The 17,833-nt window shown below is 48.7% G+C and overlaps 1 protein-coding gene across 1 annotated transcript in view; it reads left to right on the top strand.

Moving 5' to 3' along the window:
* Nucleotides 1–17,833, top strand: part of ASXL2 (ASXL transcriptional regulator 2) — a 123,431-nt gene that overhangs the window by 25,254 nt on the left and 80,344 nt on the right. Inside the window, exon 2 of the mRNA XM_074895290.1 lies at nucleotides 6,844–6,926. Within this exon, the coding sequence (XP_074751391.1) occupies nucleotides 6,844–6,926 (83 nt within the window). The remainder of the gene's footprint in view (nucleotides 1–6,843; nucleotides 6,927–17,833) is intronic.

Genomic DNA, 17,833 nt, shown 5'->3' with positions numbered 1-17,833 from the left:
CTGTAGGCAAGAAAAAAGAAGGGGGTCTCCTTACTACTCGGGTTCCTCTAATCAGAGCTTTATTTCTTAATCTGTCTTCTTCCTGATTTATCTGGTGTTTTTTGGTGTAGTCTTACAAAAGTTTAACTCAACACAAGGACCGTTAACACCATCAAACTTCTCTAGCAAAGTGTCTATGTACTCGCGTAGTGGAGTACATCAGTGCTTCAGCTGGTGCACCAAGGGAGGTGACACCACAGTTGGATGTCAGTCCCCACAGCGGCTGAACACCCCACCACTGGTTTATTCCAGGCAAGACTGCAGGGAATGCCTGGTGTGCCTCTTGGAGGCTGGGCATGAAGATGGTGATAGCTTCAGGATTCTACACCCGGGATGGGGTAGTCCTGGTTATACAGAATCCCAGGATCATCTTGGCTGGAAAAGCCCTTGCAGCTCCCCCAGCCCGACCACGACCCTCCCCCTGACCGTTCCCAACTCCCCCAGATCCCTCAGCGCTGGCTCAGCCCGACTCTTCAACCCCTCCAGGGATCCCGGGGACTCCCCCCTGCCCTGGGCAGCCCATTCCAACGCCCAACAGCCCCTTCTGCACAGAAATCCTTCCTCAGAGCCAGCCTGACCCTGCCCTGGGCAGCTTGAGGCCATTCCCTCGGGGCCTGGCGCTGGGGCCTTGGCTCCAGAGACTCATCCCCCCTCTCTGCCCCCTCCTGGCAGGGAGTTGCAGAGGGCCAGGAGGTCTCCCCTCAGCCTCCTCTGCTCCAGACTGAACCCCCCCAGTTCCCCCAGCCGCTCCCCAGCAGACCTGTGCTCCAGACCCTGCCCCAGCTCCGTTGCCCTTCTCTGGCCACGCTCGAGTCATTCAATGGCCTTTTTGGGGTGAGGGGCCCAGAACTGAACCCAGGAATCGAGGGGCGGCCTCCCCAGTGCCGAGCCCAGGGCTCAGATCCCTTCCCTGGCCCTGCTGGCCGCGCCGGTGCTGACACAAGAAATACATACAAACGGAGGGCTGAGAGGCTGGAGAGCAGCCTTATGGGAAGCGATCAGGGGATCTGGGTTGATGGCAAGTTGAATGTGAGTGAACAGTGTGTCCTGGTAGCCCAAAGGGCCAGCTGTGTGCTGGGGTATGTCAAGCACAGCATAGCTAGCCAGTTGAGGGAGGGGATTGTCCTGCTCTGCATCGCGCTGCTGTGGCCTCACCTCGAGTACTGGGTGCAGTTTTGGATGCCCTGATAGAAGGAGGACATGGGACTGTCAGAGTGAGTCCAGGGGAGGGTGACAACATGGTGAAAGGCCTTGAGGGCAAGATATGTGAGGAGGAGCTGAGGTCTCTTGGCTCGTTCAGCTTGGAGAAGAGGAGGCTGAGGGTGACCTCATCACAGATCACAGCTTCCTCCGGGGGGGCAGTGGAGGGGGAGGTGCTCATCTCCTCTCTCTGGTGACCAGTGATAGGACATGAGGAAATGGGATGAAGCTGCGTCAGGGGAAGTTCGGATTGGACACTAGAAAAAAATTGCATTCCCTTGGCAGGGGCGGTGTTGAAGATGGAAGATTTTCTTACTTTCAGCAGCAAAAAGCCTTCCTCTGGGTGCAGGCATCTGGAGAGAGAACAAACGCAGGGTTCTGGCCACACAAGAGGAGCAGTCAGTTCTGACAGACTGGCAGGTTTGGGGCTGGCTGTGCTGGGTCTGAGTGTGACCCCGTGCCACCAGGAGGAAGCAGCTGGTGGTAACGGCTGGAGACCTCCTTCAACGAGGGACCCATCCACTGAGCACACTTGCTGTCTTGGGAAGTTTGTTCCTGGCTGGGAGACTGGATCCAGGATGTTATGGAGCAGTTGGCAGAGTTCTTCAGGTCTCTGGACTCCTGCCCCTTGCATGTAGGCACCTACAGGGTCATAGGATAATCTGGTTGGAAGAGACCCCAGGAGCTCTCTAGTCCAACTTCCCCTCAAAGCAGAGTCAGCTTGAAGTAAAACCACATTGCTTAGGGCTTTATCCAGTCAGGTCTTGATGAAAACCTCCAAGGGTGGAAATAGCACAGCCTGTTCCATTTCTCACCTGTCCTCATCATGAACACGTTATTCCTTATACTCGCTTGGCACCTCTCTTGTTTCAGCTCTTACTGGAGTCATCCTTCCACTAGATGCCACCATGAAGAGTCTGGCTCCATTCTTGTAAACATTCTCATAGGTACTGGAAGGCTGTTATGTCTTACCCTTGGCCTTTTTTCTTTCATCTTTTTTCAGCCTCTAGGCTGAAGAAGTCCTTTATCTCATAATTTTGTCTTCCAGGGGAAGTGGTCTGGTCCTCTGAGCGTCTTGGGGGCCCGCTGCTAATATCCTCCCTCTCCCAGATTCATCAGCATTGTCCCTATATTGGAAATGGTTTAAGATCTCCCAAAGGCGACCTTGAGCAGATTTCAGGTCAATGCCAGGATTTGGGAGGAAGTTTCAGAGGCCTTGGGGGTTCCGGTGCTCTCCTAGATCCTGCTGGTGCATGGGCAAGGCTTGGGCAGGAGGCAGATGTTGTCTGAGCTCAGCTCCTGCCTGCACAGTTAGTGGTTATAGACAGGGTGGGGGTTTTATGACCACGGAGCTCTTTCAGGAATGAGGACTAATGGCGAGAGGTGGGATCCATCTGATAAAGATGGGCAAAATATCTTTGCCGATATGGTTGCTAACAGCGTGGAGAGCTTTAAACTCATTTTGTTGTGGGATGGAGACTGGAAACCAGAAGAGAAGTGTAGGATGGAGAGGTGTTGGGTGTCTCTGGCAAGGGAGCCTCTTCCACTTCTCTGGAGAAACTCTTGCACCTCCCCGGCACACCTGTGGGCCAGCCTGAGAAGCTTGTGTGTAAGTGTGTTCAGCGTGGGGCATAAGAAATTAGAGATCTGTGTACTGTATTGATACTAATAACGAGGCTGGAGAATCAATCCTGTGAGGAGGCAGGGCAGGAGCTGGGAGTGTTCAGGGTGAGGAGGAGGAGGCTGAGGGGAGCCCTCATCCCTCTCTGCAGCTCCTGACAGGACATTGCAGAGAGGCTGGGGCTGGGCTCTGCTCCCAGGGGATCAGGGACAGGACAAGAGGGAACGGCTGGAAACTGCCCCAGGGGAGGCTCAGGCTGGGCAGGAGGAGAAAATGTTTCCCAGCAAGAGTGGTCCGAGAGTGGCACAGGCTGCCCAGGGAGGGGGCAGTCCCCATCCCTGGGGGGGTTTCAGGGCCGTTGGGATGAGCTGTGGGGGATGTGGGGTAGGGGAGAGCTTTGTAGAGTCGGGCTGAGGGTTGGACTCGCTGATCCCGAGGGGCTTTTCCAGCCTGAGTGACTCTGGGGTTCTGTAATAGCTTAGTTCCCTCTTGATCAGCTCTCGTTACGGTCAGAGCCTCAGCATTGGTGAGATGAAAGTCACGGAGGGGTGGCTGACTGGAGCGCTGTAAGGTGGAAGGAGAGACATAGAAAAAGAGGAAAGGTTTCCCTTCTGTGCTGGACGGCTCTGGGAACATGCAGAGCTGCGCTGTGTAACAGGTGGTGGCTTGACTGGGAGCTTATCAGTTAAGTTCAGAGGGGAGGGTGACGACGGGGACGTCATGGTGGGTGTTTGCTGCAGACCGGTTGATAGAGGTGGATGAACCCTCTTTAGACAACTGGAAAAAGCCTTGTGAATGGAGAGCTGGTTCTGACTTTGCCCTGGCACCTGCTGGAAGCACGAGGTGATAGAGGGCACAACCAGTCTGGGCCAGTGGTTCTCACCCTGTGGTCCACGGACCCCTGGGGGGCCACGGTGTCATCACAGCATCCGTGAAGGCTTGAAGCAGGGGTGGGGAGCGTCCAGCCTGGGAACATCTGGTCTGGCCGCGGCAAGCACTGCGCCTCCTTCGCCCACAGCCCCTCCCCTCAACGCTCCCCTCACACTCCCCCCCCACACCTGCCCTGACACACTTGTACATTTGGTGCCAGTCCGGTTGGTGGGACCCCCTTGAACTGGGTGGTTTTTCTCTTAAAGACACTTCCTTAACCCTCGCTGGGGCCACCGCGGGGCTGGAGTCTGTTCCTCCAAGTGGTGGCCCTGGACCCGTAAACTCAAATGCATGGTGACTGATCACAGACAAACAAGGGGGGAGGTGAGTGAGAAGAATTGTAAAAACTTTTCATCAGATTTTAATGTAAAAATTGGCATTGAATTCAGAATTATCACATGAAAATAGCATAAAATGGGCCATTTGAGCAGGAAGAGTGTTGATGCTATTGTTTTAAATTCATAGGGAATTGTTGCAATAAAGATATTCTGATAGGGCTGTGTGCATTAACAGATTGACTTATTTCCTCTTCTCTCCAAATTTGAAGACCCTTCATGAGAAAATTGAAAGAAATATTTGATGCAGCCTAGTGCTTCAAATGCTGAATTAAGTCTTGGTGGTCCTTGGCCACAAAAGGTATTTAAGGGGGTCTGTGGTGAAGGAAGGGCTGAGAACCCCCAATGGAGGAGACTTCTGGCATTGCTTGAGGACAACTCTTTGAGCCAGGTGCTGGACAAACTGGCTGGAGGAGATCTGTCAGAGAGAAGAGAGCTGGCTGGGAGTATGAACAGTGGTGCCCAGCAGCACCTTTGGTTTCAGGGATTGTGAAATGAGAGTTTAAGACCAAATGGGAAATGAGCAGAGTGAGTAGAAGGATAAAAATGCCTGGCTTGGCTTGTTTGGAGAACTGAGACGTGGGATCCTACAGGAATCTTCCCTGTAGAGCAGAGAAACGCAGGAGAGCTCGTTGATCTTCAAGAGCATCCTTCTTGGAGCACAGGAGGGGTCCACCAGGGCTTGCAGGAAGCCAGGCAGGTGTGGCAGGAGCCCAGCCTGCTCCTCTTGCTGAGCTCAACTACGGGAAAAAGCCCTACAGAAGGAAGATGTGGGGACAGGTTACCTGGGAGAAATACCGAGAAGCATCCTGTGGGCATGCAAGGATATAATTAGAAAAGCTTTGCTTCTTTTTTCCTCTTAATGACGAGATTCCCTGGTCGAACACGGTATTAGCTTGCATTGTGGTTGTGCCTAGTGAAAAATTAATGAAATGTGTTGCTGCTGCTCTAGGTATGAGCAAGGTGGGACTTGTTGAGACTGTGTCCATGTAGTGAAAGTCAGGGCAGCACAGCACCCAAGAAGAAAAATGCACTTACGTTTTTGTGGGTGAGCAATGGCAAATGCCCTGAAGTTCCTTGTTGAAGGAATCATAGCACTCCTTTATTTTTCTCCTAATCTGTTCTGCTAGCTGCAACGAAAAAGTTGACACGGCAGATGGAACTTGAGATAACCTTAACTCTTCTTGCCCTCCACGGGCTTTCAGCACGCTGTGCAGAACAAGCTTTCACATTTTGTTCCAAGTTAATGACATGAAAGTGTACTGACTCCTTGGCAGTGCTGGGCGAACGTGAATTAGGAGCTGATAGAAATCTAAAAACTGCAGTGGCCTGTCTTAAATAACCCTTCTAATAAGGATGCTGTGGGCATCCTTAGTTATAATACAGGAATGAAGTGGAATGAGTCACTGAGGCTGATACCAGGATGAGTGTAAACAAATCCCACTTAAATCTGCTTTAAACTCACTTTTTTTTTTTTATACATGTGCTACCCTGCTGTTGAAGAAGTGACTAAAGCCGAGATGCTGTGCTCCAGAGAAGCTTGGCTGCAGCCAGCCAGCCTTGGCAAAAGTCACATACCGGGTTTGGAAAGAGCTTAATGGCTGTGGAAGTCAGACTTTCAGCATAACAAGAGAGTGAAGGTGATGAGGGCATCAGCTAGGGCTTCCAAAGCTAAAGATGGTGCTGAATGCAGGGCTTTTGTTTCTCTAAGCAGAGAGATGCTGCAGTTCAGCCAGGTCTTCTCAAAGTCCCCGAGAGCTAAATCTGCAGCCATCGGGGCAGTTTAAATGTCCCTGGAGGGAATAAAGGGGGTGCTGTAGGGGAAGCCATGTATTCTGCACAGCTGTTGAACAGAAAAATTAAAACCGGTGATTTTTCTTCTGCAAAGTCACTTGTAAGTTTTTATACTTCATGTACTGCTGGTTTGTTTTCTGGTTAAAGGCCGAAGGCAGGGCCGGAGGGTTGATGCCTGGGCACGGGTCAGAAGTGGATGGTTTAGAAGGAAATGAGGCATTTCCTGCCCATCCCCCCGTACAAGTATTGCTTAAAATATCCAAATGACGTTTAGTAACAGGCATCTTCCTCCAGAAGCCGTAAGCATCTCTGCCTGCTCTTGCGAGTTGCCCTTTTTTCCTCTTAGCCCTCTGGAAGGGAGGTGAGTGGTGCCGGGGCGCGGGCTGGGGCCGCCTCTGACCCTTGGATGTAGGAAGCGCTTCTGGAAGGCCTGCACTGCGTGCGGAGGTTTTTCCAAAGAACCCTAGCAGTGCTAAACCCAGATTTCCTTGAACTTCTTGAATACTTGGAACCAAACCGATCAGTAGCTGTTTCAGCTTTACAAACCTTCAGGATTTGGGTTTTGGAAGTTTTGTAGCTGAGGGACTCGGGCAGTTCCTGCAGCATTCCCAGGTGGAGCTGAGGGTTGTGAGTCCACCCAGTTCTGTTACTGTGGAGCGTTTAATTCTCCAAGAAATGTTACCTACAGGCAGTGCATTTGAAATAAAACTTGGGAATTGCACTAAAATACGTCCTTTAGCCAGTCTTTTGGAGCCTCTTTGCTCTTTCTGTCCTTCAGATGGAAGGGCTGGTCATGAGATGGGAGGAGGACACTAGTCCTTCCTTGGAGAAGTCCAAACCATGAAATGTAGTTTTCTGTGCGGTTAAACATTACAGTGAAAATGCAAATGAATAACTTCCTCTCAATCTGCTTTTGTTTACCAGGTCCTGGAGAAATATCCTAATACACCTATGAGCCATAAAGAGATCCTTCAAGTCATCCAGAAAGAAGGACTTAAAGAAATCAGGTGAGTTCAGTACCCGTACCAGTAAAACACGTGCATACTTTGATTCCAGCTTAGTCTAGTTTACTATTAACCCCATCTCGTAAGTATTTTGGGGACTGAAATGTTACATACCTGCAGAATTGGAGCCTAGGTCCTGTTTGCAGACACGCTCTCAAGTCACTGGTACTTCTCACCAAGCAAGCCAGAAAAGGGACGTACTTAATTTCCAGGTGTGAGCTGCGTGTCTCTTGCCTGCAGCTCTTGTTTGAGATCAGCTAGACCTGATCGGGTCGTTCAGACTCCAGGTACTGAAATAAACTTAACTACTTTTTATTTCCCCTTTAAAAAAAAAAAAAGTGAATAGTTTGATGGAAGTGACCTAACCCAAAACTTAGAAGGTATCCAGGACGTAAAAAAGCAGCCTTGCTTCCAAATCCTTATTTAGCAAATAACTTTATGCCTCATGCGATTTTCTTTAGTATTTTCTGGAGTTGTGTGTGGTTCTGCTTTAGAGATCTCCCTGTGCCCCCCAGGGAGCAGACGGGGTGTTTGGTGTGCTGGGCAGAGGAGGGCACCAGCTGGGGTGGTGCTGATGTGCTTTAGAGACAGAGCCACTCCGATGGCAACTCTTGAACTGCTCTTACTGTAACTTAATTCCCGAGTCCCTGCTCCTGTGTGGTTCCCAGAGGTGGGCAGGTGAGGTAGGGAACAATTGTCCGTACGTACAAAGTCTTTATACTTTTCTAAGAGCAAAGAAAAAGGGAGGGAAAAAGTGTTGAATGTGCCAGTCCATCTATTTCAGAATTAAATAGCCACCCTGAATGCGACTTCATTATGTTTACCACTCCACTTGGCCAGTTTAATACAGCCATCCATCTGCCCTGCAGGAGCTAGTCAAGGGCCCAAGTGTAGAAATTCTCCTGTCCATAACAACATCTTCCATTCCAATTGTGGACAACACAAAGGTGGTTTGCTTTTTGGAAATGTGAGTTTAAAAGGAAACCAAATATGCTGGTTTAGCTCTTAGGGAGGTGACACAAATGGGGTTTAGTTCCCGTGCTGATGATGGGCTTTGCTTTGGGGCAGTTCTACATTCAGTCAGATCAAAGGTTTACTAGCCTTGGGGCAGCCTCAGTATTGTGTTAAATACTGTTAATCCATCAAAGGTGTACTCTTAAAGCTTGGCAGCCCCCTGTGCCCCCCCAAGGACAGAAATGCAGTTGTCTGTACCAGCAAACATCCAGGCACTCAGATCCTTTTTAGCAATTCAGAGCGCTCTTTTGGGGCAGAGCCTGAGGCAGGAGCTCAGAAGTGGCATGAAAGATCTGGTCTTTGTCTGGCCAGGCCAAATTTTGGACCAAATAGTGAAGAAGAAAAAAAAAAAAACAACCCACCAAAAAACCAACCCAAAGGCACAACAGAAATGTCATGGTGCTATATAATCCTTCTCAACCTCAAGTCCTTCTTTTAGAGTTGATTTGGGGGATTTAGCCTGAGCTGATAGTAAGTGGCTTTCCTCTCTAAAAGAGCTGCTCCTGAGCATCAGGACAGCGCAGACTCCCTCGGTGTTTTAAATCCCAAAAGATGTTTGTGGGAGCAGTCAGATGTGAAACTCCATTTCTCTAGTTCAACTATCCACCTTATTGACTTAGTCACACTTGGCTGCTGCGTAGTGGTCTTTCCCCTTAAATGTTAGATTGATGTAACAAAGCTTTATTTAGCTTAAGACTTAAAAAGCTGTTGGCTCTTAAGCAATTCAATTCCAGTTAGTGCCAGTAATGTGTTTGTGGCTGGATGGGGCTTCTGATAAGTCATAGCCTGTGACAAGATGGGCTTAACACAAATCAGTGCTTATTAGAGGAAAATCGCGTTAGAGAAGGTATAAAAGCTGTCAGATGAGCATGTTGAGCTCGCCAGATTTTGAGTCCTTATGTGGAGGTTCTGGCAGGGAACCGTGGCAAAGCCTTTGGCAGCAGATGACAGCAGTTTCCCTCTGCTGGGTTGCCTTGAGACGGGGCAGGCAGCTGCCCTGCTCTCAGGATGGCAAAATGGTGTGTAAATGGAGGCAGGGCATGGGCTCTCCTGTTAGCGTGTGCATCAAAGCATTTGAGGGTGTTGGGTTTTTTTTTTTAAAAATCGTTTCTCAATGCAATTTGCTTTTAATAAACAAAATTGCGAATTGCTTTGGTGGTAAACTATTTCCACAAACCACATAGTCTTTAAACTGTCAGTTTTGACTGCAGTGTGTGTGTGTGTGTGTTGGGCTTTTTTATATTCAGCGCCTGTTGCCTCAAATCCTTAGATATATCGAACTTCTTCAAATCTCTGATTTTCAGAAAAAACAAAAAACAAAAAACAAAACCACTTTTCGAAGCGCCCAGTGACTTCCCTACAGATGGGCTGAAGCGAGGCAGCGGAAGGGGGAGCCCAGCTAGCGTCCAGCAGTCCCTTTTCCGTTTGGCCACGCAGCCAGTCCACCCCCTTTTGGCTCTAATGGTCCCTGGCACGTGGCTGCCCCTTGGCTAGCAGCTCAGGAGGAGGCTTCAGGCCCTGTTGAAAGATTTTAGAGGACTCTGGAGGTGCTGCGGAGGATTTGGAATTGCAGGGAAGAAGGGTGGCAGTTGAGGTGAGCGTGAGGGAAACAGGACCAGTGATTTCTGCTACGTGCAGGACAATTTGTCAGTTTTTTGGACAAGGCTAGGCCTTTCATAAGGTGGAGGGGTTTTCTGTAGCAGTATAGAAACCTGGGGTGATGGTGGCTGATGATCTTACCTGTATTTATAATTTTATCCTAGCAGTCGACTAATTTTAATGGTGAGATTATTTTGAAGGTCAACCCAGGATCAGTACTCTGAGGTGTCAGTTTTGGAGACCTCGGGCATCCTGAAGCTAGAATTATATTTTTAGTGTGATCTGTCATCCTGATTTTTCTCAATGTGCCTGTTTTGACAGGCTGCCCTAATCCAATGAGAGATCCTCTCCTACCTACAGGTCACTGCTTGCAGACTGTGAAAATAAAATACGTGTGGTTAGAAACTCGATGAGTTATGAGTGTAACCATATCTGGCTTTAAGATTTGTCCAGCATCTTATTTTGCCTTATCTCTGTTGGCAGGGTAGCTTGGGGAAGCCTGAGCGAGCTGTAGTGCTTATACTTTCAAAATGGGGCTTTGAAGATGCCTGGGGTAATGGTGTTAAACCAAAACCAACTGGGAAAGTTCTGTAAACTGAGGCGCCAAGAGTTGGCAACAGAGAATCACACTCGTTTGATGAGAAGTGGCTTTTTAAATTGAAATTGTTATTGGATTTCATTAATGTTCTTGGGTATGTTAAAAGCAGCGTACGAGTGTCTGAAGAGTTAGCACCTTTGAAAGGTGTCTTTGGTAGCCTTTAACAGCCATGAATATTTTGATTTTCTTGGACTTTATAAGAGACACTGTGTAAAATACTAGCTTGTGAGCCTCTGACCAAACACAGTGACTTTTCTGCCCAATTAATAAGGAAGCAAGGAAATCCATCTAAACACTAGCTCTGTCGTGGTGAAGATGAAAACAGACATGGTGCTCTGGCTACTCCTATTTTCAACTATTCGTGGAATTTCTAACATAAACCAAACCAAACTCTTAAACTACTTGGGGGGGGGGGGAAATATTGAAGCCAAAGTCCCCTTTTCACTAGTCATATCTGGACTAGAGATAAGTGTGTCACGACCAGTTTGGTTTCAAGTTTTACCTGCCCTTCAAGCAGAGACTAATTTATGCTTCTCACTGGCAAGTCTGTCCTTCCAAATTCCTTGCAAGATGCTCAGAGCATCCTTGAGGAGGGAACTTGCTTCCAGGCAAGGAGATGGTTATGTGAGGAGGGCTGGAGCTGCTCAGTCTGACGTTTATATAAATGAGCTGCACTAACTTTAGGCTTCCATAAGGTTTCTCAACCACTTTCCTGTATTTCTCCTCTCTTGCTAGCTGGAAATCAGAAGCCTGCTGTACTTCTGTGGTTAGTTTGTCCTCTGTGAGTGGTAATGTGAGCAGGCTGGCCTGAGTGATGGGGAGAGCCACAGTGGTACTGATTGCCCTCATCTGGAAAGAAAACACAGGGCTTTTAGCTTCTGTGGAGTTCAGATTGTATTACTCCGGTAGCTTGTGTGCTGTGAAGCGAGGATCTTGCCTGAGTGAGGGGAAAAAAGCTCTGTACTCAGTCACTCTCTCTCAAGAGGAGAGAGGATGAGTTTAGGCAGACAGCTCTCTCGACTCATCTTGGAAATAGGAGCAAGGGTCAGGCTGGAGTTTGGGCTTAGGTGATAACTGTAGGAAGAGGGAAGGTGCTTTACTGCTAGAGAATGTTCTTGCATCTCGGAGTAAGGACCAACACAGGGATCTCTCCTCGTTCTTGGCAGAAGGCTTTGCCACTGAAACATTGCCCAGCTGTTCTTCAGTACTTTGATTTCCTTCCCTTCTGCTGCAGAGCCAGGAAATAAGATGGGCTTGGGGGAGCCAAGTTGCATGCTCTGCCATGCCTTGATTCTCAGGGCAGTTGTTCCTTCAGCAGCTTGATGCTAGAAAATTCTTCCTCCAACATAACTCCCCTCCAAAAACGAACGAAGCTAACACATCCCCCACAGAGAAGGGTGGAAGGAGGGTTTTCAAAAGGATGCAGGGTTCTTAAATCATTTGAAAAGGATGAAGTTGGTACTGGATCCCGCTGACACTGGCTGTGAGGATAGATTCTCTTGCAAAGAGTTTCCTCTCCCAATTAAAAGCTGCCCCTGTCAAAGCGCTTAGACTTTCCTCTTTGTAAAGGCTGCTCTTTACAGCCATGATGAGCCTACAATGAAAGGCAAAAAAATCTCCTCTAGGTGAAGGGAGTTACATTGATAACCAGTGAAAATGTGTTTCTCATTTCTCTAACTTAAAAAAAAAAAAAAAATCAGGAAAATGGGAACTGAAGCTATCCAACAATGGGAGAGCCGTGCATCGTGTGTCGGGCAGAGAGCAGGTGAGCCGCTCGTTCTTGCGCCTGCCTCGCTGTGGGGCATGTGGGGTCTGAGCCAAGCTCTCCCCCCTGCCTGGAAGGGCAGCTGTACAAAACTCAGCATGAAGAATTGCTGGTCTGAGTCTACTGCAAGACTGCAAGTCTTGGATTTGAGTTCACTAATAGAGTTTTGCCTCCCCAAAAGCAGGTAACTCACTTGCTCTGTAGATTCTCCAGTTCTTCAGTGTTTTCACAAGTCCAGAGGGTGTTAAGCTTAGACTGAATCCTTCAGCAAACTCCATAACAGCTCTGGATACTTCTGTTTGCTTTCAAGAGATTAAGAATTTTCATCAGCTCAGTCTGTTTCTGGTCACAGAATCACAGAATTGCTTAGGTTGGAAAAGACCTGGAAGATCCTCTAGTCCAACCGTTAACCCGGCACTGACCGTTCCCAACTCCCCCAGATCCCTCAGCGCTGGCTCAGCCCGACTCTTCAACCCCTCCAGGGACCCCGGGGACTCCCCCCTGCCCTGGGCAGCCCATTCCAACGCCCAACAGCCCCTTCTGCACAGAAATCCTTCCTCAGAGCCAGCCTGACCCTGCCCTGGGCAGCTTGAGGCCATTCCCTCGGGGCCTGGCGCTGGCTCCTTGGCTCCAGAGACTCGTCATGGTCCATCTTTAGACACATTTGACTCATATACGGAATTATCATGGTAGAATATTTGATAGTCCGTTTGATAATTTCTGGTGGAGTGAGCATGTCCAGAGTTTTGCCTTCATCCTTGATGTCTGTAGTCAGAACGTGAAGGAAACGACTTCTTGCTGTGCAATCTGCTTGCTGTCTCCTTTTAATGAACATCTGCACATCGGGAACTTAAAATCGTCTGTATTGAAGACATTAGAGAGCTGGATTTTTGATGAAGGAAATCAGCATGGGTCAGAGCAACCTTCATGGTGTTGCTGTTAAAATGACTTCAGGCCACTTGACATGCCGATGAGCTCATCTTTAGCGTTCCCTTGGTGTCCTCTGATCATCCGAGCTGTTGGCTGAAAGCTCCCGAGTCAGGCAGGACCCGAGAGGGAAGAGTCTCGAGGCAGTGACGGGACCTGCTGCAGGTTTGCATCTCGTGACAGCAGGAAGCTGGGAAACTGGGAAGCAACGTGCTGAAGCGAGACAGCTAATTTGAAGCTTACTTTTCTGCCACTGCTGTGTAGGGTGGGTAGAGGAGGAGGGAACCACAGGGAGGACCTGCCAGAAGTGCCTCAGGATGCCCCTACAGCAGCGCATCCTCCAGAGGACACTTGGGTTCCTGTAGCGTTCTCCGACCTCGGCTGACCACGTAGATTCTTGAATACAAATTAAACACACCAATAAATTTTTATTTCTAGTGGCAAAGACTGTAATAACGTAGCATCTTCCTGTGGTGTGAGCAGGCTTTTCTGTGGAGGCGTGTTGACCAGCCGGTGCTCGGTACGGGAGGTGTTTGGAGGCATGAGCAGCACTGTGGGACTTGTCCTCGAGGGAACTGCAGGGAAGAATCTGCCAGGGAAGTCCTTTCAGTTTATACCACCTGTCCTCGTATAGCCTTCCCCACGGGCTGCTGTCTGCATCCAAGGACGAGATGAATTGGTTTGGTGACAGCAGCTGACAGTACCGCGGCCCCTCACCTGCCCTGTGCGGCAGGTCGGGAGCGGGTGCTGGGAGGAGTTGCCCTTCCTGGCCATTGAGGGTTTGGCAGGCAGCAGATTTGGCACGCTTGGCTTGTTTGCAGTGTTAATTTATTCAAATAAGGCTTTTCACAACTTTTAAAAAATAATATTTATGATCCAGTTTGCCTGGTGATAGCTGTGGCGTGCTGCAGTGTCAGGTAACACAGTATGTGCCAAACCCCCACCCTTCTGTGCAGACCAGTCTAGAGTAGCAAGCAGTAGAGCGGGTGGCCTTGCTCTGGCAGCCCATAAGTAAGCACCCCAGGAACCTTCTCCTGCCTGAGCTCTCTGTGCAGCAGCACACTTAAAAGCTGCTACATCCCGCTCTTGGGAATCTGGAGGTTGGCATTTGTGGTGAGGATTCACTTCTATCAACAGCTTCTGTAAAACGGAGCCAGGCTCTTGGCGGAGGGACACAGCACTCAGCTGGGAGGCAGTGAGCGCAGACTGCAAACGGGAAATGCTGAATAGATGGAGGGGAACGTTTTTTTTTCATCATAAAGGTGCTGAAGCGCTAGGGCAGTACCAGGGGGGGCCGTGTGAACCTCCACTTCGGGAGATCCTCGGCTTGGGCTGGGCAGAGCCCTGAGACACCTGAGGCGGTTGCTCCTGCTTTGAGCTGGGGGTTGGACCGGTGACCCCCGGAGGGTCCCCCCAGTCCGAGTGACTCTGTGTCACGGTTCCCAGCAAAGTGGCCTCAGGACTGCAGCGCCTCTTGTAAGAGCATGCCGCTGCAATTCCTTGAAGCCATAAAGGCTTATTTGTGCACAGGGACTACAGCTATAAGGGCTGCTGGGTGTCCCCTGTTAGTACAAACAGGTTTTCCCCCTTTCAGGGTGGGAAGCTGCAAGTTAGGAGCTGGCTTGGAAGGTGCTGTAGCTCGCTGAAGCCATCAACTGACAAACATTTAAATAACCTGACGCATTCTTTAATCCACAGCTTGTTTAAAGGTAACCTTCAAATGAGCTGGAACACCTTGAGTTCACGTCTCATGGATCTGATGTTGATAATGTTGAGTGCGTGGGGGGGGATAGGACAGGGGCATCTGTGCTTCTTGATAAACCTCCGGGGTTGAGTTCACTCAACTCTCTCTCTAGTTAGATTTTTTAAAAAAAAATTTTTATTTTTCATTCTGCTGGAAGAAGGGTGTTATAAAATATCCATAACGGCATTACGAACCTCTTGGGGTTGTCACGTGCAGGTCTCCTTACTCACAGCTGGGCTTCTGAGGCTCTTGCCTGACGTTCTGCTGATGGGAAAGGGGCATTTGCTGGAAGCAGGTGCCTCAGGGCCAGCCTTACAGGCACGCACACTTTAATTGCAAGACTCTTCTTCAGCTCGGCTCTATTAATTCCTGTAAGCCTTCAGGAGAAGGGGCTGGCAGAGGCAAAGGCCAATAAATGCTGGTGCAGTAAGTTCTTGCAGTCTTTTCCCTTTAGTCAGCTGAAAGTTGGATTTGGCTTTTTTTCTGGAGAAAATAAACAGTTATCAACTTACACTTTTAAGGGAACACCGCCAGAACGTGGTATTCTCTTTGAGACCTTCATGATGTCTTTAGAGGCAAGTGGAATTTGTGTGTTAAGTCTCTGGTGTAAAGTAGAGGTTAAAGCTATTTTTGGTCAAACGGCTGTCAAGTGTTAAGTCATAGTGGTAGTTACAGATTAATATTTAACGAGGTTAGCAGTATGTTTGTCTCTTCTGGACACGCGTAACTATTCTGTTGTTCAGAACTTTCTCCTGTGAACCAGACAGGGGGTCCCTACCAGAATTTTTCCTGAAGTGAGGAAAAGCTGGAGATGCAAATTCTGGCCCTTGAACGCTTTCTGCTGGCACCACCAGCTCCAGCCCACCTTGTCTTCTGGTTCTGTATCGTGAACCTTTGTCAGCTGACAGTGCCCATACTTCATGAGGAGCCTGGTTCGCTCCCACAGACTGAAATGCTGATGGTTTTGAGCATGTTCATGTCTGTTGGGTTGGGCAGATCCTCACAGGGCATGTTCCTTTTTTGCTTCATTAGCATTAATTCAGCTAAAAGTTGAATTAGCCACGGGTTCCTGTACCTCTCGGTGTCTGTGCAAAACACGGAGATAAGCTAGTGGATGCCATAAATAATATATGTGGGAGAAAACATTGGTTTGAAAAATAACAGTTCAAGGAAAATGGTTGTAGAGAAAGGTGATGTTACCATTAGCAGGGAGTGTTAAATACAGTCACTCTGTGTAGGAGAAACTCTTGACTAGGTGACTCTTCCCTATCCCTTATAAAGGTGTCAAATCCATAATGAACCAAATATTCCACTTCTCTCATCCTGACAGACTCCAATAGTGGCAGTTTTTGCTGTCTCCTCAAAATAAAATTACACATGGGTTTTCATCCCGTGAGAGAGTGTATTAGCTGCTGCAAGGAGAAATGTGGGGTGTAGTGCTCTGCTGATGAGCACTGCAGGAATCTAACAGCTTGACTCGCTCTCCTAGATAACGCTAGAGCCAAAGTCTCAAAAAATCCCTAGATCTAGGATTTAGCTTTGGTATGAGCTGGCTTGTGGTTCTGTAGGAGAAATACAAAGAGAGGGAAGCCAAAAGTTTTGAAATTTTAACTCTGTGCCCCAAAAGCCTTAGAGGAAGGTACTTCTGTCCGGATTCCTCCTTCGAAATCAGAAAATGCTGGTTTCTGCATAGTCCCTCGAGGATGTGTGTGGACAGCACACGAACAAGGACCTTACCTGTGGACGCCGTGTTAAGGTGGAGCTGATCAAGGGCTGTAAACCTGAGGGTGCTGCTTACCCCTGTGCACCGCGTCTAAACCAAGACAACTTCTGCAGGGGTTTTAATCTTACCGGCATGTCAGAGTCTGCCGCTGTTCCTGCGGGTCACATTCAGTTGTCACGGTAGACCATTAATTAAAACCATTAAGAAAGTCCTGACTTCAGTGTGTGCTGAAGAGCTTTATGGTGTCCCCCAGGGTGATCCCCGGCCCCAGGAGCTGCCTGGGCCCTCTCTCACACCACAGGCTGCCTGCAGCCCCATCTGAACTCGCTGCCATCGCCGGCTGCGCTCGCCTTGCACAAATCTTGCACAAATTCCCATGAACTTCGGGTGCTGGGGTGTTAAAAACTGGCTTTACAGCATGGAACACGACTGGGGAAATACTGAAATGAGGCCAGTGGTGTATTAGCTTGTGTTGTTAATGCCTTGGGGAGACCGTGGGTTACCCTTGGAGGTGATGAAGCAGCACGTGCTCGCTCCTGCACCAGAACTATTGACTTCATTAAACTCCTACCAGTCTGAGTTGCAGGGCTGCTATTTTACCCAGAGTTGTAAGCTGTGAGTAGCACTGAGGGTGTGTGAAAGAGAAAGTAAGTTCCTCTGTCACTATCTCTCTGCATGTGAGATTTCCACAGGCTCCACCTGACTTCTGTAAAATGTTCATTAACGGGTGAAGGTTGAAAATAATGCACCTGGGGTGGGGAGCTGTATGCCAGCTTCGGGGAGAACAGACTGAAAAAATCCGACAGGTCTTCCTCCCCCAAATCTGTCTGATATAACCTGGGTTTAGTATTACCTCAGATCTGCCCCAAACCCTTTTACATGTGGTTCTGGTGGATGGGGGGGAGGGTTCATATTGATGGCTAGACAATTGTTTTGCTCAAGTTTTTAAAGGGGTGTTTCTCTCCTTTTTTTGGGTTGCACTCCAACTCCAGAAGGTAAGAACCACTGCTGATTGTTCTAAAGCTACTCTTCTCTATTAACGCAAGCTGCAAAAGCTTTAATTAAAAGAGCAACTGCTTGTTTCACACAGACTTAGAAACCAAGTAATGGTAGTCTATCTGGTGTTAATGCTTCTCTTCCCTTAATCTGCCTTTCCTGCATGCCGTTTGCATTGGCGCTCAGTGCGATGCAAACTGGAAATCTTCCTGTTTGTAAAGTCTGTGGAAAATGTCAGGCTAATAGCATGTGAATGCTCAGTGTCTTACAAATTAACCCTGCTGTCTGCTAAACCTGCCTTCGTGGGGAGGGGGGCGCTTGGATTTGCATGATGTGTTTTTGTGCATCTTTTGTCTCGGGGACCTTTGGCGCTGTGTGTTGGGTGAAGGAGAATTTAACATGTAAAATAAGCTGCTTTTCTAAACCGTGAATGTGTTTTAACAAGCTTGAAGTTGGTACAGTTGTCTCTGCTTACAATATCTCTCCGCTCTCACACTTCCATAGATCTGAAACTGTTGTTTTTTTAAAAAAAATATCGTATTTT

This window comes from Athene noctua, chromosome 1, assembly GCF_965140245.1.
Source record: "Athene noctua chromosome 1, bAthNoc1.hap1.1, whole genome shotgun sequence".
Classification (NCBI taxonomy): domain Eukaryota; kingdom Metazoa; phylum Chordata; class Aves; order Strigiformes; family Strigidae; genus Athene; species Athene noctua.
This window is presented reverse-complemented; position numbering and strand designations above follow the sequence as displayed.